The 23,407-nt window shown below is 38.2% G+C and overlaps 3 protein-coding genes across 10 annotated transcripts; 1 reads left to right on the top strand and 2 right to left on the bottom strand.

The window, feature by feature from the left end:
• Positions 1-995: 995 nt before the first annotated feature.
• Positions 996-18,553, top strand: LOC126608552 (probable L-type lectin-domain containing receptor kinase S.5). Of its 7 annotated transcripts, none has more exons than XM_050276528.1 (3): positions 997-1,326; positions 15,045-16,115; positions 17,461-18,553. In XM_050276528.1, the coding sequence occupies exons 1-3, from the start codon at positions 1,095-1,097 to the stop codon at positions 18,315-18,317; spliced, it is 2,160 nt and encodes a 719-aa protein (XP_050132485.1). In that variant the 5' UTR covers positions 997-1,094; the 3' UTR covers positions 18,318-18,553. The 7 variants fall into 7 exon arrangements, 6 of the variants coding, with proteins under 6 accessions (XP_050132492.1, XP_050132485.1, XP_050132481.1 ...); XM_050276524.1 differs by having other exon boundaries at positions 997-2,262; positions 15,981-16,115; XR_007617905.1 differs by lacking the exons at positions 15,045-16,115; positions 17,461-18,553 and adding exons at positions 3,825-5,039; positions 5,158-5,507 and having other exon boundaries at positions 999-2,397.
• On the bottom strand, positions 5,697-7,021 carry LOC126608592 (uncharacterized). 2 transcript variants are annotated; one of them, XM_050276554.1, is made up of 2 exons: positions 6,829-7,021; positions 5,697-6,381 (listed from the first exon to the last, which is right to left on the bottom strand). In XM_050276554.1, the coding sequence occupies exon 2, from the start codon at positions 6,326-6,328 to the stop codon at positions 5,882-5,884; it is 447 nt and encodes a 148-aa protein (XP_050132511.1). In that variant the 5' UTR covers positions 6,329-6,381; positions 6,829-7,021; the 3' UTR covers positions 5,697-5,881. The 2 variants fall into 2 exon arrangements, with proteins under 2 accessions (XP_050132511.1, XP_050132504.1); XM_050276547.1 differs by having other exon boundaries at positions 5,697-6,341; positions 6,829-7,018.
• A 587-nt stretch (positions 18,554-19,140) lies between the features above and the next one.
• Positions 19,141-21,551, bottom strand: LOC126608471 (2-oxoglutarate-dependent dioxygenase DAO-like). Its single transcript, XM_050276361.1, has 3 exons — positions 21,052-21,551; positions 20,038-20,356; positions 19,141-19,946 (listed from the first exon to the last, which is right to left on the bottom strand). Exons 1-3 carry the CDS (start codon positions 21,402-21,404, stop codon positions 19,695-19,697), a joined length of 924 nt encoding a protein of 307 aa, XP_050132318.1. The 5' UTR covers positions 21,405-21,551; the 3' UTR covers positions 19,141-19,694.
• Positions 21,552-23,407: the final 1,856 nt, after the last annotated feature.

Genomic DNA, 23,407 nt, shown 5'->3' with positions numbered 1-23,407 from the left:
ATTAACTTATTTCACTGACTTACTTCACAAAAATTCTAAAATAGCACAAATTTTTTTCTCTCTCTTAAATGGTCAAGATCTCTCAAGTCAATGTTCTAAAAGACGCTAGGCACTAGTCATGCGGCGGGCGTCTAGGCGGATTTAAGTAAATCCGTTATATTTCATGTAAATAAGTGTCTATTTATTCTTCAAATATATATAGTTTCATACATATGCATTTTGAAGTATTGAAACATAATGAAAACATGGGAAACAAGCATATAGTGTGTGCTCATTTAAGTATTCAACAAATCTCTTACAATTTATTGAAAAAAATTAAATTCAAATTGAAAGTTATCTATTTTCTGTCTAAATGAGTCGCAACCTAGACAGTTGCCTAGGCGGGTATGGACGGGTTAGACGGGTGCCTAGGCGGTCTAGGCGGGTGCCTCAGTTGGGCTAGACGCCATTTCTTAATTTTCAAACGCCTAAGCATTAATCGGGACGATGACCAACAGCCTAACGCCTAGACGGCGCTAAACGGAGATTTTTAGAACAGTGCTAACCATAGACCTCGAACACTTAAATCTGGAATGAATCTCGCTCGATTGCTAGATAAAGCTACAAAAGAGTTCAACATGCAATCTAATCCTCAATTTTTATAAAATATTGAAAGTTGATCAATTAACTAAAAAATTTAAACAAGAAAATCAATAAATTAATTGAAAATTTCCACGTTATGACATGGAAAGCGGCAATATCGCTTAACTAAAAATAAATAAATAAAAGTTTCAAATAATTCATCGACGCTGCGTCGAAAAAAATAAAAAATAAAAAATTATAAACAAATAAATGAAAAATGGTTCTCATCGGGTTTTTTTTTTAAATTTCGTTATCGTAATCATTTATTGTACGTGGTTAGAAATTATTTTTAAATTAAAAATTAAATATAAATAATATTTAATAAAAATTAACCTAAACGATCACCATCACAAGATTCTTAGATTCCGAGAATCCTTTTCCCAAATAAAGAGATGCGCGCATTTGCGGAAGAACTTAATTAATGCTGCTCAGGAATCACCTCTCGCCATTTGGAATCGTCTCAACAATTTCACATGAAGCTGAAGCAGCTGACAGCTGGCGTGGCGGCTCTGCTGCTGCTTTTTCTCTTGCCGGCGGCAGCTTTCTCCGACGCCCAGCAACTCCAAACCTCTCACAACGAGTTCGGCCTCTTCAACGAATCGTATTACAGCAAGTTCGCAGTGCTCCACCCGGCGACGATCGGCAACGATGCGCTCCAGATCACGCCGGACTCCGCCGGAAACTTCACCCTCAAAAACCTCTCAGGTAGAGTCTTCTACAACCACCCTTTCACGCTCTGGGAAGATTCAGGTTCAAATTCTTCCGATCCCGCAGCAAACGGAAGCCGCGTGGCGTCTTTCAATTCGTCGTTCCTGTTTAACGTCTTTCGTCCCAACAGCTCTGCCATCCCGGGCGAGGGTCTGGCGTTCCTCATCGCGCCGGATATGACCATCCCGGTGGGCAGTCACGGTCAATACCTTGGTTTGACCAACGCCACCACCGACGGCGATCCCAATAACCACCTTCTCGCCGTCGAACTCGACACATTTAAACAAAGTTTCGACCCTGACGACAACCACATGGGCATCAACATCAATTCAATCCGGTCCAACAAGACCGTTTCGCTCTCGGATCTGGATATCCAGATCTCGCCGCCCGATGCCCAATTTTACATGGTCTGGATCGAATACCGCGGGGATTCGCACCAGTTGGACGTGTACATGGCCAAACAGCAGGACCCACGGACGAAAGGGTTCGTCACCCATGCCCGGCCCACAAGACCAATCCTAACCGACAAGATCAACCTCAAGGACATTGTGAAACAGCAATCTTACTTCGGTTTTGCCGCTTCGACCGGAACCGCGATCGAGCTGCACTGTGTGTTGAAGTGGAATCTGACGGTGGAGCTTCTTCCAGGTGGCAAGGGTGGGGATAGTAATACGGGTTTGAAGATTGGGCTGGGGGTGGGGGTGGGGGTGGGCGTGCCCGCGGCGGCGCTGATGCTGTTGGGTCTGGGCGGGTTGGGGTATTACTTGTACAAGCGGCGGAAGGCGGCGGCGTCGCACGAGAATATTTTGGGGACGCTGAAGAGTCTTCCGGGCACTCCGAGGGAGTTTAGTTTCAAGGAGTTGAAGAAGGCGACGAACAACTTCGACGAGAGGCACAAGTTGGGTCAGGGCGGATTTGGGGTGGTGTATAGAGGTGTGCTGCCCAAGGAGAATTTGGAGGTGGCGGTGAAGAAATTTTCCCGGGATAATCTCCAGGGTAAAGATAACTTTTTGGCTGAGCTCACCATTATTAACCGGCTCCGCCACAAGCATCTCGTCCGATTACTTGGTCAGTTACCAATCCTTTCTTATTTACTTGAAATTTTTTCTAACCGTTTTGATATTTGGATGGATTTTTAAGCTAAGTAAAACAATACATTAGACTTGAGTCATTTAAAAATTTTAAATGTGATAATTTCTTATTTACTGTTAACAAAGAAAAGATTAGACGAGGCTAATACTGCCATATCAATTAGTCTAACAAATTTGTGCAATAAGTTGGTGTTTCTAACGTTACTAATTTTTCAAATATGTGCAAACATAATTGATTATAAACTCTTAATAGAAAATAAAATTGGAGGGCACCAACATTGGCTGAAATGCTATAATGAGTTTTTCTGACCTCTTCGGCCACTGAAAGAGTAAACTGATATGGCAAAATCACCAGCTAATCTCCTTTTTAAAAAATAGTAAGCCAATTTAGTGTTTTTGGTTGTTTGTTTATTCTTTCTCTAACCATATTTTTTTTATTAGAAACTCCGTTTTAATAATTATTTTAATTTTCAGTCTTTATTTTTAAATATTAATTTCTTTAACTATATATTATAACGTTGGGTTGTGCGTACTAGTATTGAATCGTGCTTTCATCATCAATAATGTAAAAACAATTCTCAATACGACAACGTGTCACATTGAAAATGAAACTATCATGACCAAAATTAGTGATTTAATTAAGCCCTTATTTTTTTGTCAATGATTCAACCTAAAGATTAGGATTGGTTTATGCAAGTATGAATTTATTAACTTGATTAATGATTAGGATTACAAATTATGAATAAAATCCTCATTGGACCAATAATGAATAAAATCCGAATTGTCACACCCAACAAAGGCTGGCCCATGTTCCGTGGCGCACGCAGTGTCGTTTTCTGCTCTATTTCTGGGTAGGCGCGATTGCCGGGGACCAATTCTTTGTGTCTTCTCTTATATGCCAATAACGACTAACGAATACTTAGCACATGCGTATGCCAATTCCGAAAGTCCACGGTCAATGATTGTGTTACTTATAGAATTCAGATTCTTTCTGGATCTCTCATTCTGGAGTCGCTTGAATTGAAAAATTTGGACTAAGAAGGAGAGATGACTCGGACTCTTTAGTTTGTGTGAGGTGGACTGTTGGATGGGCTAATGGAGATGTAAAATTTAAAATGAGTGATCCGATTTTCTCGATTCATCGACTTTGGACTGCGAGATTTAGTGAAGATCTCGATTGGTGATTATAGTTATCATTCCACATTCAACTAAGAATTTTCCCAAGGAGGAGTTAGGAAGGTGAAGGTGTACAAATCCATCTTTGGGTAGAGAAAATGTTCGGACTAACAAAATGAATTTACAATAATTTATAATACCCAAATGTGTTACTATTTGACATGGTTAATTGTTGATACAACTTGTTATGCTTTCATGTACTCATTTTGACACATTAAAAACATGCAGGATGGTGCCACAAAAACGGAATGCTACTCATAGTCTATGAGTTCATGCCCAACGGCAGCTTGGATAACCACCTATTTGGCGAGACGGAAAACGCCACCCTAGGCTGGAGCCAGAGATACAAAATCGTAGCCGGAGTGGCCTCCGCCCTACACTACCTCCACAACGAGTACGACCAACGAGTAGTCCACAGAGACCTAAAGGCTAGCAACATAATGCTAGACTCTAACTTCAACTCTCGCCTCGGGGACTTTGGCCTCGCACGTGCCTTGGACAACGAGAAAACCTCGTACGCTGAGCTCGAGGGTGTCCCAGGCACGATGGGGTACATAGCCCCTGAGTGCTTCCACACGGGGAAAGCCACGTGCGAGTCCGACATCTATGGGTTCGGGGTTGTGATTCTAGAAGTCGTGTGCGGGCAGCGGCCGTGGACCAAAATGGGAGGGTTCCAATTCGTTGTGGATTGGGTTTGGTCATTGCATAGAGAAGGGCGCGTGTTGGATGCCGTCGATCAGAGGCTGGGAAATGATTACATGGCGGGGGAAGCCGAGAGGCTTTTGCTTCTTGGGCTGGCCTGCATGCACCCGATCGCAGGCGAGAGGCCCAAGACCCAAACCATAATCCAAATCATTTCCGGGTCGGTTCCGGTGCCCCGAGTCCCGCCTTTTAAACCCGCTTTCGTGTGGCCCTCCAACAATATGCCTGAGGGAGTGAGTAGCACAGCAAACACGGCGAATACGACGTCGTCCTGGCCCCTTGAGATCTCAGTGTCGGATACATCTGAGTGGACCCCGCGTTACGATAGCCAGGATAGCAGAACAGAGCTTGGCAGTAGAAAAATCAGCATCAGCTCCTGCTCTCACCATTCACGGATGGACATGTGTCCAAGTAATTAATTTTTTAATCACAGATTGGACACATGTTCATCTGCAATTGGTGAGGAGCAGCAACTGCTGCTGATTTTTTCAGCCGCCAAGTTCTGTCCAGGATAGCAATGGAGGAACAAGGGGACATAGTGAAAGCTTCTTCTGGATATGAAGGAAACCCGGGTTCTATAGTAGATTCTTGGTCCCCAGCAAGCAGTACGGAATAAGCTGTTCAACATTCTTTCTGGTACTTCCATGGCTTGCCCACATGTAACAGGAATCGCCGCCTTGATCAAAGCCGTTTATCCATCATGGTCCCCAGCAGCCATTAGATCCGCAATCATGACTACAGGTAAGATTTCATTAGCTGAAACAACAACAAACTTGCAAGCTCAAACAGAGAGTTTTCCAATCATCAACTTTGTGCCTATGATTGTATCGAAGAATCTGACAACGAATGGAACTTACAGCTACACTTCTGGATAAGAACTACAAACCCATCCTAGTGGACCCTGAAGGAAGAAGGGGCAACACATTCGATTATGGCTCAGGCTTTGTGAACCCGAAAAGAGTCCTTGACCCAGGTCTTGTCTACGACGCACATTCAGCAGACTACGTAGAATTCCTTTGTTCAGTTGGTTATGACAAGAAGGCGGTCCACCAAATCACACGAGACAATAGTATATCACACGAGATTAAAATCCTAGGTTACCTACAATATCTACACTCGCAGCTTGAATTATTATCAGATTATTTGTAAATTTTGTGGTTGAAATGAGATTTAAGTGTTAAACCCAGTATATCAAAGAATTATTTACTCTGGATTGTGGCTTAAATTCTGTTATACCGCAATTTATTTGTTTTCGCTTCCGCCGGTGTTCTCTGTATCCAACCGAGTTTCATCTGGAGTTCTCTGTATCCAACAGAGCATTTGCTTTTATGTTTCGGTTGTGTGAATTACAGAACGTAAATTTCTGCATTTGACAAATGAAATTTCTGACTAGCAACATTAGCTCCAAAATAATACCTGCCGACAGTCCCATTCATCGTTTCGATCATCAAAGTATGCCAAAGAAGTTTTAACATTAATAAGTTGGCGTAATGACCATTCTCTAATCTTTGAGATCACACGTCTAGCAACTTACAAGTGTGCAAATTTAACCACAAAAACCAGTAACGATATCGAGAGATAAACTACGATAAATGCAACCCCTGCGGCTGCAATTCCGAAGGATCAACAAGGCCTTCTAGCACAACAAGCTTGTCCAAGAGTGCATGCTTCTCGTCCTCGAGGGTCTTGACCTCATCTTCAACCTCTCTTAGATCTCTCCCCAACGCAAAGCTCTCTTCCTCCAGCAGCAAATACTTGAGCCTCAGTGCACGGTACCCGCTTCCAGATGGGGAGGAGTCTGGCAACGAATCTGAGCTCAACCTCTCTGGCTGCTGCTGGAACGACGGAGAAACTTCATTCTTCATGTTTCTTTTGGTTCCTTTATGACCTGCTTTTACCGGGAGTGGAGAAGTCCCGTTGGCATTGTTCCCTTGTTGCGGAAACAAGGGGGCCTTCTGGGTCAAGGGTTTCTTTTTCTTCAGCTTAGGAGTCGAAAACTCATCGGCCAGCGGCTTCTTCGGATCCTGCATTTATCACCAAATGCTGCAATATCCAATTCACAAGGATGGATGCATTAGAAACCCTAACAAATCATTGGTACCAAAACACCACAATAACTTAATTCTGGTCAATGTTTTCATAGAACTTGAAATCCCATTACAATTTAAATTCAAATACCAAAGATTTCAACTTTCAAGTCACAAGTTTAAGCCTGCAAAATAACTCTGAAGAATTCCCAATTTAGGTAAATCTATGCAATTATGCGAAAACCCAAACCCTAAAAACCCAATTGCAGACATCAATCTTCATGCACATCTCCAATAAAGCTTCGATCTTTCTTCTCGAGAAAGAAAAAAAAAAGTAAAATCAACAAAAAATTGGATGAACCCTAGAATTCCAATTCAGTCGATTAACACATCAAATTTGTGGATTTAAATTCATTCGCTTCCAGTAGAGCAAAGTAAATAATTGAAACCGACAAAAAGAAAATAAGATTTCAACGAGGGGGTGGAGGAAGAGGAGGAAGTACCTGAAGATGAAGCTGTGACCTTGGGGAGTTTCCGGCAGCGTTTTGTGTTCGGGGCGTCTACGTTTTGGGGTTTATGTGGCTTTTGATTTTTAATGCTATCTGTGATCTCTGGTCAACTGTTTGACACCACTTTTGGAGGTCGCCATGATTACGAGAGACATGGTGTGCGCTTTATTTGTTGTGAGCCAGAACCGGATCCCCATCCTAGGACGCTGAAATTGAACGAATGATTCGGACCGTTAAAATTTAATCTAACGGTTATTAATATGAAATTCTTTTGAAAATTATAATAATTGCAATCGTTAGATCAAATTTTAACGATGCATATGATTTGCTTCAGAAGGGTTCCGGTTCCGGTGTGAGCCTGCTGCCTGGTACTTGATTTGCCGCCTGCTAAGCTTAGAAGGGTTCCGCTTCCGGTGTAAGCCTGCTGCCTGGTACTTGATTTGCCTTTTCCCTTGTCTTACTTTGGATTGGATTTCTCATGTTATTTTTTGTTTTTTATTATTTTTAAAAATATATTATGTTTATATGTAAACTAAACACACATATATATACAATTATTTACAATAATTCAGCAAAATTTGTGTTTAGTTAGTGATTATCGATTTATCGTTGGATATGTTAATGAATATTAGCATATGCCAACACACTAAATGTGCTTCAATATTTTTTATTTTTGTTTTTAAAATGAATGACGGAGGAAGATAGTGAAAGAGGAGGGGGAAAGAAGAGAGAGAGGTTTATTTTTTAAATTTTATTTGAGACATGTTAGAATCACATTTAGTTGAAGTTTTAAAAAATAACAAAATTTTGGAAGGAGAGGGGAAGAAAGCCAAAGAGAACATGGAGTGGGGAGAAGAGGGGGGGGAGAGAGGTTTATTTATTTATTTATTTTTTAATTAGAGATATCTTAGAATAGGTGAGGCTTTAAAAGGAAAACAAAATTTTGGCTGTGTGAAAATACATTACTGCCTATAATTTTTATTTATGTTCAGTTTTGATTAGAGAGTTAGAATGGTAATTTTATGGAAGTTTGGTTTATAATGAGGATTCTATTAATATGTAGTTTAGATCGCCCTATACAAGATATGTTAGAATAAAAAATTTGGCTGTGTGAAATTACATTACTGCTCATGTTTTTATTTATGTTCAATTTTGATTAAAGGATTAGAATGGTAATTTATAGAATTTTGGTTGAAAATGAGGGTCCTATTAATATATAGTTTAAATTGGTGTATAATCAAAAACTCATCAATTAACTAACTTTTAATTTCTATTTTACAAGTTGAACATAAACAATTGTTGTCGGCAGTCCAAAAAAATCACTTCCATTCCTCTCTTTAGACCATCTGTAGCACTCATAGCTACAGCTCTAACTCGATCATTATGACTCCTTTACTCTTAAATTTTTGCTCGAGAGAGTTTGCACATAAAAGAGCGCACAATGAACATTTAAAGAACAAGTAACAATACTCATAAACTTAATTACATAATACTTCTAATTGAATACCGGACGTATTTCCTTGGGTGTTGAATTCTTCTTCTAAATGATGAAGCATGAATCATAATTAGAGAAAATCTTCAGTGTACAGGGTATACGGTCTGAGACATTAAGCATCATAATATAAGTGGTTGAATTTTTTTTTTTTCTAAGTATTCAACCACTTGTATTATAATACTTAATATCCTAGATCATATTTCCTGACATATTGAAAAAATCTATCCTATAATTGACCATTCTATAGGTTTCAACCATGGTACACCAACTTGACTAGTTTTTCTCTGCTAGTGGCGCCAAAATTCATCTCAAGCTCTAATACAAAAGCTCAACTAGTGCACGTTTTTCAGGCATTGTTATTTGTAAGTTGCTCTCATCAATTTTCCGTATAAAATATTTGCATGTGCTTCGCATGGGATCCTTTAAAAATTGGATATGTATCGATATTTCAGACGTTAATTTACAAGTATAATTATTTTGCTTAATAGTATTAGTGTTTGAAATTTTATCGATACGGTCGATATTTTTATGAAAATACCGAAAAAATCAGAGTGGAAAGAGGGGTAAAGTCTAAATTTCATCTCATATCGGAGAAACTCTTAAATTTCGGCTAAAATCGACAGATTTCGTCGATATTTCTAACATATCGGATAAATAAATATGACAAATTTCCATATGACATTTCCTAAAGTTTCATTTAAATTTCTACATTCTTTAGCAAATTTCAACCATTTCCATAGAAAGCAATCGATATTTGATATCCATAAATATTTCTACAAATTTACATATCGAACCGATACCAATATTTTAAACACTAAATGATAGTACATAGAATAATATAAATTTTTTATAGTGTTCATATGGAGATAATTGGAGTAACGGTCCTCAACTTTAAGCTCAATTAGAGCTTTGGTCCTGAACTAAAATTTGTGAGTATAGGTCCCTGAACTTGTTATACTGTGGAGCAATGAACATTTTCGCTAACTTCGTTAGAGCTTCCATCCAAAGTAAAGGGTTTACAGGGACAAAAAACGGATGGAAATTATAACGGAGTTAGCCAAAATGACCATTACTCTTCATTATTATAGGTTAAAGGGCCAATACTCACGATTTTTTAGTTCAAGAACTAAAGCTCCAATTAAGCTCAAGTTAAGCTAAAGTTATACAAAAACTATAAATAAAAAAAAACAATACATTATTCTACCTACGTACCATTAAACAAAAGAATTATACTTGTAAATTAAAGGGTGTGAAGTGCGAACACACAGATAATACAACACAAATACTCACTCATTTTCAGTTTTCAATTTTCATGCATGCCTTTAAGAGTAAGTAGGAAGCATAAATAAAATAGAAAGTGCTGTTAAAAAAAGCGGCTTTTGCAAACTCCATGACTAGCTACAAGTTGCTTTTGACCTTAGGCCATCTCTAACCGAGGGTTGGCCAGAAGGCTCGTTTTAGCTCTTTGGCCCTCCAAGATTCCCCAAGATATTTATTTTAATGAACAGTACAGGGCCATATTGGCCTCTGTCTCCAACCGAGGGCCAAAGGGCCAGAGAGCTCGTTTTAGCCCTGTCACAAAAAACCGTCTCCAACCGAGGGCCAAAGGGTCAGAGGGCTTTTAAGTTTTATGTTGTGAAATGTTTTTAAAAATGTTGTTTAACTTTCATGTTGTTAAATGTTTTTTTATGTTGTATAATTTGTATGTTGGTTAATGTTATTTAATGTTGTTTCATATTGTTTAATGTTGTTTCATGTTACTTAATTTAATTTAATGTTGTATAAATGGCCTAGGAAGTTATAGGAAAAAAATATAATTGAAAAAAAATATGAAACAAATTTTGTGAAATAGAAGTTATAGGAAAAAAATAGAATTTAAAAAAAAATTGAAACAAATTTTGTAAAATAGAATTGAAAAAAAATATGAAACAAAATTTGATTCATATGAAAAGGAAAAAAAAATGGGAAAAAAGAAGTTTAAATTCATAAAAAAAAAAAAGTTAATACAACGGCTACTAGCCGTTATATTAAAAAAAATTCAAACTATTAGTGTCGGTTATAACCGACACTAATAGTAATTAAAAAGAAAAATTTTGCTTTGAATAACTATTATTGTCGGTTATAACCGACATTATTAAAAAATTCTTCTTTAATGTTGTCGGTTATAACCGACAGCAATAGGAAAACATTAAAAAAAAAAAAGCCAGCCCGGGGTTGGCTGGCTGGTCGAAAGCAGCCAGCCCTCCAGCCCTATCTGATCCCGTGGGGCCCTCCCAGATTCCAGAGCCCTCTGGCCTAGCCCTTGGTTGGAGACGGTTTTAGGACTATTTTCGGCCCTCTGACCCTCTGGACCCTTCGGTTAGAGATGACCTTATGTATCTACTTTAGAAAATCAAGGGAATTTTCAATTGGAAAAAACTGCTTCTGAAAGCAATAAATGAGAAGCCGATTACCAAAAAAAAGAGAAGAAATTGAGAATCTCGCAGACTGTATTTTAGATGGTGTCAAGCACTAAAGTGACAGATTTAGGTAAGAGCCATGTTAATTGGAATAAAGTTACATCTTCCTTTCCTTATTTTCAAACTTAACAAAAATAATTAATTATTAAACAACCCCGCGTACAATTATTATGTTTAAAGAGAATTTGGATGTCGATTTTACAACCTGGCTTAAATTTCCTAGTTGAGATCATGATTTTCCATATAAAAATGTCGAATCAATGACTATATAACTGTAAAGCTAATGTGACTGCAGGGGCGCCAAGTCACAAGATTAAAACAAACAATTGTTAAATCATGATACATGGCCATATTGGATTACGTTCCAAAATCATAATGACTTTTGCCAATGCATGCATGGAAGCCTAATTTTCATGTCACAATCACGAAATTAGGCATGGAGGTAAAAGACATGGCAAACGAGTTGTATTTGCCGTGTTCGTATCGTTTTTATGACATATTTGTTATTTTAACGGGGTCCTTAATATGTGATCTGATAGCGATCTAACTCGTTAATGAGTTTTTAATAGTTGACCCGATAACAATCCGACTTGTTAACGAATCGTGGCACTATATGTCGGTTAATGAGTCATGCATGAAATTACCCCGCTTAATATCTAGACTTAACAAACGGGCTGTGTTCGTGTCGGGTTATGGGTCATGCAATAAATTATCATGTCTAATATTTAGACCTGACAAATGGGTCGCGTTCTTGTCATTTATGCGTCATACTTGTTTTCGTAACGGGCTCTTAATATGCAACCCGATAACGACCCAACTCGTTAACTGATTGTCCTGAAATCTATTATTTTTCGTGTCGTTTTGTGTTGGGTTATAAGACGTGCAAAAAATTACCAAGCCTACATGTAATAGTGCTACGCTTGATTGACAACTTAAATACTACTAGGTTTCGTAATTTTTTATATAACAATATTGAAGGGTGTGGATTTGGGTTAATATACGGAATTATAATTTGGTATTGAAATCGTTATCTAAGAAAATCAGTTCTAAAACTTTTAACTTATAAATGAAGAAAAATATCACTAAACTTTATGATTTATGACAAAAATTCTATTTCAAATAACTAAAAGCGCTCTGATGTTTGACAAAAAAAATTAAAAGTATGTTTGAAGATCTTATCAATGGGATACATATCAGCATTTTAGTGAAGTGGAATGCATGTGTTTCAATAAATAATTGAGATGAGATGAGAGAACCAAAAACAATAATTGAATTACGTGGTGTGAAAAAAGGTTTAAGAAAACTCATGCAGACACTCAATAATTAACAAATCCCTCTAGTAAGTACCACGAGTGATAAAAATAAGGAAAAATTAGTATCTGGTCCCTAGTTCTTACTGTTCATTGACTAAGACCTTATTAGTTCTCAAATTTTGATTAAAGTCCCTAGCATTAATGTGATAATGAATTTACATGTTTATTATATAATTTTTCAATATAAAAGTTAGTAATTAATTTAGGGTTTAATACGCACACCTCTATTAAACTTCTAATTAATTTTCAATTCAAACATTTCCAAAATAATAAAAAATTAAATTAAATTAAGTTTGTACCTATTAGTTTTTTTTATATATAAAAAGATTCTCAATTTTTTAATCTTAAATGTACCCATTCATATAATTTTTTAATTTTTTTAATCTTAAATGTACCAATTCTCAAATATATCAATTTGTTATATGTAAAATGTACCATTTTTTTAATATAAAATCCTTTCAAATTTTTTAATCCATGTTTAAATTTATATGGGTACATTATTTTTCGTTGATTTGAGAATGTATCCATGTTTTGGTACAATAACTTTTTTTTGTTAATTTTGGTTAATGTACCCATACATATATGTACACACACACACACACAATATAATAGAGAGTATAATTTATATTTTATTATTTTTAATTACAAATTTCAATTTTTAATTTTTAATTTAAAAAATATAGTAACTTACATTATTACATTAATGTCAAGGACCTCAATTAAAAACTAAAAACTAACAAGGTTTCAATCAAATAATATTGATAGCTAGGGACCGCATCCAAAGTGTCCCTAAAAATAAATATATAAAAAAAATAAAAGTCAGCTCAAAGAGATAAAAATTATAATATATGCGTTGAAGCCAATATAATTATGAGGTAACCATCACGAGGTGACCTAGTAATTGAGATGAAAGCCAAGTTTGTATTACATATATTTGGGAGGGGTTCGATTTTTTATGTTAGTGAATCATACTATAGTAGTCAAAAGAAGGTTGAAATATCTTTATGAGTTTTTTCAACCCCTAAAAAAATGGACTACGATGGCTTCGTAACTAGATGGTCCCCTCTTAAGAAAAAAAAAAGATTATGAGGTAAGGATAGAAAAGAGAACAAGGTCCTTTGCCAAGAAGTCCTCCTATGCATCCCAACATTGATTTTATGAGCTTTTTTTTTCATAAAAAATAAATCATATTATTGTTCTTCTCGGCTATAAGTCCACTTACAATGTTTGCTAGCTAGATATGAAAAATACATATTTATTTATAAAAATGGAAGAACTTATATCTCATTGCTCTTATCAACTTCAAGGGGCTGGTGTGGTCAAAATTGAGCAAAGGTTTGGAAACTTCAATCCGAGTTTAACTCCCATAGATATATTGTTTTGTGTTATTGGCTTTGCTTTGGTATAATGTTTGACCCGGGAGGCCAAAAGCACATTGCCACCTTATGCGATATCAAGACTGCATGGAAAGAGAAATTAGTTTTACCATTAAAGCATGGAAACATACCTCTTATATTAAAAAAATATCTCACTACAAAGTCTTATTCAAGGACGTGTACAAGATGATTGTACAATAAATTTGTAGTTTATCACAATATTATTTTAAAAAATTTCAAAATATTAATTAAATTTTGTGAAGAGCCCTGGCTCATCATTTATATATACTAGTAATTAAAGATAACTAATATTTTTTACATTGCACAAAGAGAGTTCCCTTGATTGATCTGAACAATTTGATATGTTACTTAATTATATATATGTTTATTTAAATTATTATAGGTGATTTCACATGTATTAATCGACTGAACAAAAATATGTGTACAACGATTATAAAGCCATGTGATATTACTAATTAATTTATTAAAATTAATATTAATAAGCAACATAGTTGATATTTAATAAACTCAAAATAAAATAAACTAATAATAATACACAGCGATGTAACTGGCTCGTCGGAAATTGCTTGAGATGAAGCTGGAAAGAAAGTCCTTGCCTACGTGCGAGGATACCCTGGATTCATCCAAAAAAAAGCTGGAAAGAAATTTAAACCCATCCATAGCAATACAGAAGAGGAAAAAAAAAAAATAGACAACCCTATGCAGTTAGTTACAATTGTACATCAGAGTTGATGAAGGCCCCGTGACAACGCGCTGACTCATTGCTAAAAGATTGAGATTTACTTCGAATTTTTGTGTTTGAAATTTGCATACATAGAGATTTAGACCACACAATTTTAATTCTACAGCTTTCATTAACTCATTTTACTAATATACTTCACAAAAATTCCAAAACTCAAAAATGTATAGATAATTTTTTTTTTAAACGGCCCAGATCTCTCGGTTGACGGGCCTCAAATATAAAAATCCGGAATAAATCTCATTACTAGATAAAGCTAAACAAGTGTTCAACTTGCAATCTAATCCTATATTTTTTTTTATAAAATATTGATAGTTGATCAATTAATTAAAAAATTTAAGCAAAAATAAATAAATTGGAAAATTCCGCGCAACCAAAAGTTCAAAAAACTCATCGATTGCTGCGCCGAGAATATAAAAAATTGAAAATTATAAACAAATAAAGAGATGCGCGCATTTGCTGAAGAACTTAATTAATGCTGCTCAGGAATCACCTCTCGCCATTTGGAATCGTCTCAACAATTTCACATGAGTGAGTGTGCAACGACGTCGTCTCCTGCTTCTGCCAGCTGCCACATGAAGCTGCAGCAGCTGACAGCTGGCGCGGCGGCTCTGCTGCTGCTTTTTCTCTTGCCGGCGGCAGCTTTCACCGACGCCCAACAACTCCAAACCTCTCACAACGTGTTCGGCCCCTTCGACCAATCGTATTACAGCAAGTTCGCAGTGCTCCAGCCTGCGACGATCAGCAACGATGCGCTCCAGATCACGCCGGACTCCGCCGGAAACTTCACCCTCAACAACCGCTCAGGTAGAGTCTTCTACAACCGCTCTTTCACGCTCTGGGAAGATTCAGGTTCAAATTCTTCCGATCCCGCGGCAAACGGAAGCCACGTGGCGTCTTTCAATTCGTCGTTCCTGATTAACGTCTTTCGTCCCAACAGCTCCGCCATCCCGGGCGAGGGCCTGGCGTTCCTCATCGCGCCGGATATGACCCTCCCGGTGGCCAGTCACGGCCAATACCTCGGTTTGACCAACGCCACCACCGACGGCGATCCCAATAACCACCTTCTAGCCGTCGAGCTCGACACATTTAAACAAAGTTTCGACCCGGACGACAACCACATGGGCATCAACATCAATTCAATCCGGTCCAACAAGACCGTTTCACTCTCGGATCTGGGTATCCAGATCTCGCCGTCAGATACCCGATTTTACATGGTCTGGATCGAATACGGAGGCGATTCGCACCGGTTGGACGTGTACATGGCCCAGCAGCATAAGGACCCACAGACGAACGGGTTCGTCATCGTGCCCAGGCCCACAAGCCCAATCCTAACCGCCAACAACATCAACCTCAAGGATATTGTGAAACAGCAATCTTACTTCGGTTTTGCCGCTGCGACCGGAACCGTGATCGAGCTGCACTGTGTACTGAAGTGGAATCTGACGGTGGAGCTTCTGCCAGGTGGCGAGGGTAGGGATAGCAAAACGGGATTAAAGATTGGGCTGGGGGTGGGCGTAGGCGTGCCCGCGGCGGCGCTGATGCTGTTGGGTCTGGGCGGGTTGGGGTATTACTTGTACAAGCGGCGGAAGGCGGCGGCGTCGGACGAGAATATTTTGGGGGCGCTGAAGAGTCTTCCGGGCACTCCGAGGGAGTTTAGTTTCAAGGAGTTGAAGAAGGCGACAAACAACTTCGACGAGAGGCACAAGTTGGGTCAGGGCGGATTTGGGGTGGTGTATAGAGGTGTGCTGCCCAAAGAGAATTTGGAGGTGGCGGTGAAGAAATTTTCCCGGGATAATCTCCAGGGTAAAGACGACTTTTTGGCTGAGCTCACCATTATCAACCGCCTCCGCCACAAGCATCTCGTCCGATTACTTGGTGAGTTGCCAATCCTGTCTTTTTCACTTTGTTTATTTTTTTAATCGTTTTGATATTTGGATTGGATTTTTAAGCTAAGTAAAACAACACATTAGACTTAAGTCATTTAAAAATTTTAAATGTGATAATTTCTTTTTTACTGTGAACAAAGAAAAGATTAGACGAGGCTAAAACCGCCACATCAATTAGTCTAACAAATTTGTACAATAAGTTGGTGTTTTTAACATTACTAATTTTCATAGATGTGCAAACATAACTGAATATAAACTTTTATTAGAAAATAAAATTGGAGGGCACCAACATTAAGGCAAGAGGAGGCTGAAATGCTTTAATAAGTCTTTTTGGCATTCGAAAGAGTAAATTGCTGTAGCAAAACCACCAGCCGATCTCATTTTAAAAAAAACATTAAGCCAATTTAGAGTTTTTGGTTGTTTGTTTATTCATTCTTTTGCCGTATTTTCTTTATTAAAATGTTCTTTTTGATAATTATTTTAATTTTCAATCTTTAATTTTAAATGTTAATTTCTTTAACTATATATTATAACGTCATTGGGTTGTGCGTACTAATATTGAGTTTTGCTTTCATCATCAATAATGTATAAACAATTCTCAATATGACAACGTGTCACATTGAATATGAAACTAGCATGACCAAAATTAGTGATTTAATTAAGCCTTTATCCTTTTTGTCAATGATTTAACTTAAAGATTAGGATTGGCTTATGCAAGTATGAATTTATTAACTTAGATTAATGATTATGATTACAAATTATTTAGTGGGTCCGGGATGGAGCCTGAATCTAGCCTGATGGCCCTAATCCTCATTGGACCAAAACTGAATACAATCCAAATTATCTCACCCAACAAAGGCTGGCCCATGTTCGGTGGCGCACGCCGTGTCGTTTTCCGCTCTATTTCTGGGTAGGCCCGATGGCCGCGGACCAATTCTTTGTCTCGTATTCTTATATGCCAATTAGGACTAACGAATATTTAGCACATGCGTATGCCAACTCCCAAAGTCCACGGTCAATGATTGTGCCACTTATTGAAAATGAGTGGTTCGGTTTTCTCGATTCGTTGACTTTGGACTGCGAGATTAAGTGAAGATCTTGATTGGTGATTATAGTTATCATCCCACATTCAACTAAGAATTTTCCCAAGGAGGAGTTAGGAAGGTGAAGGTGTACAAATCCATCTTTGGGTAGAGAAAACGTACGGACTAACAAAATGAATTTACAATAATCCATAATGTAATGCCCAAATGTGTTACTATTTGACATGGTTAATTGTTGATACAACTTGTTATGTTTTCATGTACACATTTTGACACATAAAAAACATGCAGGATGGTGCCACAAAAACGGAATGCTGCTCATAGTCTACGAGTTCATGCCCAACGGCAGCTTGGATAACCACCTATTTGGCGAGACGGAAAACGCCACCCTAGGCTGGAGCCAGAGATACAAAATCGTCGCCGGAGTGGCCTCCGCCCTACACTACCTCCACAACGAGTACGACCAACGAGTAGTCCACAGAGACCTAAAGGCTAGCAACATAATGTTAGACTCTAACTTCAACTCTCGCCTCGGGGACTTTGGCCTCGCACGTGCCTTGGACAACGAGAAGACCTCATACGCTGAGCTCGAGGGTGTCCCAGGCACGATGGGGTACATAGCCCCCGAGTGCTTCCACACGGGGAAAGCCACGTGCGAGTCCGACATCTACGGGTTCGGGGCTGTGATTCTAGAAGTCGTGTGCGGGCAGCGGCCGTGGACCAAAATGGGAGGGTTCCAATTCGTTGTGGATTGGGTTTGGTCATTGCATAGAGAGGGGCGCGTGTTGGATGCCGTCGATCAGAGGCTGGGAAATGATTACGTGGTTGGGGAAGCCGAGAGGCTTTTGCTTCTTGGGCTGGCCTGCATGCACCCGATAGCGGGCGAGAGGCCCAAGACCCAAACCATTATCCAAATCATTTCCGGGTCAGTTCCGGTGCCCCGAGTCCCGCCTTTTAAACCCGCTTTCGTGTGGCCCTCCAGCAATATGCCTGAGGGAGTGAGTAGCACAGCCAACACAGTGAATACGACGTCGTCCTGGCCCATTGATATCTCGGTGTCGGATACTTCCGAGTGGACCCTGCGGTACGACAGCCAGGATAGCAATGGAGGAACAAGACGACATAGTGACAGCTTCTCCTTGCTTTAAGATTCTTGTTTTGTCGTTACTCATTAATCCCACGTTCTCCCATTTTATTTATTTTACCTTTTTTTAAATTTAAAAAAATAAAAGAAATTTCTTTGTTTTTTGCTTGAGAAATTTCCTAGTTTTAAATTTGTTTTATTTTCTATTTTGTTTTCACCGAAGGTGCCTTGTTCATGTGGAAGTTTGTATATTTAGTCTCAATATTTATAATTATATAGATCTTGATTCTATTTTCCGTACTTATGAATAATTTTTACTAATTAATGAATTTTTTTTGTCAATTAAAAGAGGGTGAAAAAATAACTTAGTTTTTTATCACAAAAAAAATAAAATAATGGGCAATAATGTAATTTTACTGTTTTATTAAAGTTTCACCTACAGGTGATATTAAAACATCTCTAATATTTAAAATTAAAATAAATAAAACAAAAATCTCCCACTCTACCCACGTTCTCTCTCTCTCTCTCCCTCTCTCCTCATTTTCTACGAAAAATTGTTCATACATACAAAGTGTGTAAGCAAATCCTATTGTAATAGAAGCGAACAATTAAGTTTGGTAAGCTAATCCCTACTTTTGTGAATTACAAATTATTTATCGCCGCGTTAATCTTCTTTTGTGGCGGGTTATAATTAACAATATTTTCAAAGTTAATCGAGAAATGATTATTCAACTAGTTATATTTTCTTGTGCCTATCACATTAATCACGTCATGTTTACATAATGCACGTTGTAGACTCAAGAAAAAATATCCCACCGACACCATAGGTTTTCTCCCCTTAGAACCAAATTGCTGGGTTGATTGACTACTCTAAGATCTTAACAAAATTGTAATTCTGAAGAAATCTCCACTAGAAAGTAGAACCAGAAGGAACAGAGAGATTATCTGAACAAATCTGGTTTAACCTGTTCAATTAGGCAACAACTTAATATGAAGTTACTTAGGGCTGGTTTGGTATTGTTGTGTTTTGAAAAAAAGCTGCTGTGAGAATAAGCGGTTGTGCTGTGAGAATAAGCGGTTGTGAAATAAATCAGCAGAGTGTTTGGTAAACTTTTTTGTAAAAGTGCTTTTGGAAAAAAAAAGCAATCTGATAGTGAGTCTTTTCATTAAAGGAGCACTGTAGCTCTGTGTGCTTTGAAAAAAAGCCAGTTTTCCAAAGCTACAAATAGCAGCTTCAGCTTATTCTCACAACAGCTTCCAAAATAAGCCCTTTTTTTTTCAGTTTACCAAACACCTAAAACCCTCACAGCTTTTTTTCATGGGTGTTTTTTTTTTAAGCATCTCACTCCCAAACCACCCCTTATTTCAAGTAATTATATGATCTGTAATATAGTTTATTTTGGCATTAGGCTCATTTCTCTCTGGTGCCACATCAGCAAACTTAGGAGGGGGTGCGCACGAGTGCAAGGGCTTCACCAGCTTGCAGTTGTGTGGAGAGTCTGAGCTTTCTGTAGTCTTCGTAACTAAACGGAACATAAAGTCGAGGGTGCTCGGAATCCACAAATTCCGGTGGAGCTTCCACTACCGCTTCCTCCCTCGGTCCCAAGAGGAATGTAGCGATCGAAATTCGAATTGTTGCCTCCCTGCATTGTACTCTATGCTTCACATTGCACAACCTCCCATTGCTCCATGCCTTGAAATAAAAATATCAACGACATAAGAAAAATGGACAAATGAAACATGTTACAAAGAATTGGAGAGACACTAAACAGACAATAAAGTACCTTAGCAACATCTCCGAGATTAACAAGGAGAGTGCCTGGGCAAGGATCAACGGCTACAAAGGCGCCGGATTTGTCCATCACTTCCAAACCACCGACATCTTCATCGTCTTGAAGAATGGTTAGAAATCCTGAGTCTGTGTGTAATTGTACACCAGAGGATCCAACTGATTCAGGAGTGAAGTTGTACTTGTTTATCCTGAACTGGCAGGGCCACCCCTTGAGATAATCACTATCAGCCAACCCTAAACTCTCTGCCAACCTTTTTCCTATGTCCGCAATCTGCTCATACACTGCTTGAGCATACTTCTCTATCACCTCTCTGCTAAATTAGTAACAAAAACAACTTTAAGACGAGTTTTTCTACCATGCATCAACGCAGTACATTGCTCATATTAACGACTAGATTTAAATGTGCTAGATGAAACCGTCGTATATAACATTCTGCTAAAACACAATATAACATGTGTGCATAAACTTATGTTTTTGTGCTTTTAACTAGTGACAAGTCCCAATCGACATGATCTATTAAGGTTGTAATTTTTTCTTCATTCAATAGTAGTCGTCAAATGAGAATTAGAGTTTCGAGTTTAGGGTTGACACGTAGACCAAATAAAATAGAGTAATGCTAAGGAAACTAAATTTGTAGACTAAATTTGCAAACTAAATAATATGTCATCAATAGGAAATGAGCACGTTTATCAACATTTAAGTAATAATCTAATAATCAACTTCCATGTTATGTAGTTTATAAAATTTGGTCTATAAATTTAGTCCCTAGCATTACTCAATAAAATATATGATTATTGATTAATCTAGAGATAATGTTGCAACATTCTTTTCATTCAACAACCATTGTCTAAGATTTGACCTCAGCACGAGATTAAGAGTCACTAAACCAAATAATCACGCGGATTATTGAGGTTGTGTTTTCTTGTTTTCAACAAGCTAAAATGTAATCAAATTACTGATACCAAGTAGAAAACTAGTAAAATTATCAGAAAATAAAAAACTAACCTCTGGTAGGAAGAAGCATTCAACTGAGAGCAAAAGCTGTCGACAGCCTGACCCGATCCCAAGTCGTAGAGCCCCAAAGCTTCGTAGAGAGGGTTGACTTTGCTGGGAGCCATGTACCCACTGCCCGCTATCACATCCTTGTTCTGCTTCTTGATCTCCATGGGCAGGTCCAGCAAAGATCTGACCACTGATTTCATCTCTGACATCAGAGCCGGTGGGATCATGTGGTTCACAAGCCTGAAGCATCCCCATGTCTCTGATGCTTCCCTCAGCTTCCTGTACTCTTCTGCATCTGGAATTTTTTTCAGATCAATGGCTGGGATTGTCCTGCAATCTTCCTCTCCTTCTCCCATTTCTGAATTGTTGAGACTTCGAATACAAAAGTGGATACTAGGAGCCTTCCGAACTCCCCTTTTTATTTGGACATTTGGATCGGATTGTTCATTTGGGTTTGAATGAGTGTACCATATGCATTTGTTTTTGACTAATTAAGGGGTCGGCAAGAACAAAAAGATTAGCACGTCTTTCATGTGAGATAAGAAATTCTTACGTCCGACCGTTTGCGGCCAACCGTACAAAACTAGGACGTTGTCTGTAGTTTTGTATACTTTGGACCCACTCGTGGTCCCACCTGTCTGAGAAAAGTCGTATGCGGTCGGTTTTCCAGAAGAATTCCTCCGGCGGTTCGCTTTCGGCCGAGAAATTAAGCAACATAATAAGAAAGGAAACAAGATTAATGTAAATCCTCATCATCAATTTATTTATTTATTTATTTTGGGTCGAAAAAAATCATCGTCAGCATGCACTTTCAATTATCCAGTCTTCACTTAATACATTCATCATTTAACATATATATAGTTAGATATGATATTCTCTGTTATCGACTACATATATAACTGTTAATGAATGTGTTAAACAAATACATGTACAGTAGTTAGTCCCTTAATTTGGAGGGCACAGAAAATTGCAATATACATTTACTTTGGAGTGCATATAGCTATAGGGGAATTAAAGCACTACCCTTTTTCGAATATTTCGGGATGAGATGATTTGATTGTCAATAATGCTAGGCATCTCATATTTTGTGACAAATATGCAATATGTGATAAGCTTAATATATAGATGTTCACAAAAATGATAATCAAGTGTTACTAGACTAAATAATCATCGCATGTCTTAAGGTTGTAGTAGAAATCTAAACTTTGGTGGGAAGAGGCATCTAACGCGCCTAACGGAGAGCAAAAGCTATGAACAGCCTGATGTGAGGCCAAGTCATAGAGACCAAAAGTTTCATAAAGTGGGTTGAGTTTGCTTGGTGCTATGTAGCCAGCTAAGTCTTTGCCACCTTTGTTCTGCTTCTTGATCTCCATATGGGCAGGTCAAGCAAAGATCTGACCACACATTTCATCTCTGACATCAGAGCCACTGGGATCCTGTGGTTCACAAACCTGAAGCAACCCCATGTCTCTAATGCTTCCCTCAGTTTCCTGTACTCTTCTTCATCTGGAAAAAATTTCAGATTAATGGCTGGGATTGTCTTGCGGTCCTCATCACCATCTCCCATATTTTTCTTCGGATTTGTGGGTTTTATTTTGCTTTCTCCTTTCTATCATAGACTCTCATATACTAATTATAGCAAAGATTAATTAAGTGATTTGGCAAAGAACAAAAAATTAGCAACGCTAATCATGTGATGGTTCACATGTATTGCATGTAGCAAACACCAATCATTTGATGGTTTAGTGACGGGATTAAGGCTTTAGATACTGCATTGCGTGCAGCAACACCAATTATGTGATGGTTCAGTGACGAGATTGGCTTGGGATACTACATTTCATGTAGCAACACCAATCATCTGTTGTTTCAGTTATAGAATTGGCTTGGAATGCTGTCACCGTGGCGGTGGCATCGCTAGCGCAAGGAAATTTGCCTCCAAGAGCTGGCAGCCTGGCACTGTCATATTTTTTCTTCTTCATTCATTTGTGTTATCTGGAACTCCGCCTATGTAAGTTTATCTTACATTGCCGGTCCCAAGCCCGGATAAAGGAGGAGGGGGAGGGCGTCAGGTAGTCGACAGCCGGCACTCCATGATCACGTCGAATCCTTATGAAAATTTGTGTTATCTGGGATAAAATCTGAGTGACTGTATTTCTTTGAAGCAAAAATATGAAGAAAACAAGTATGAAAGACGAGGACGAAATTTCGAACTCCATGTACAAATAAAATTACCATACAACTTACATCCTCCTAGTTTCTGCGAAACGTTAGATGGAATGGCGGCCATCTCCTCTATCTTTCACCGGTCGCTCATCCTGAATTTCTTCCAAATCTTCATCGTTTCCTTTCTTGCCTGCTT

This window comes from Malus sylvestris, chromosome 2 (assembly GCF_916048215.2).
Source record: "Malus sylvestris chromosome 2, drMalSylv7.2, whole genome shotgun sequence".
Classification (NCBI taxonomy): domain Eukaryota; kingdom Viridiplantae; phylum Streptophyta; class Magnoliopsida; order Rosales; family Rosaceae; genus Malus; species Malus sylvestris.
Note: the sequence above shows the minus strand (reverse complement) of the source record. Positions and strands in the feature narration are given on the sequence as shown.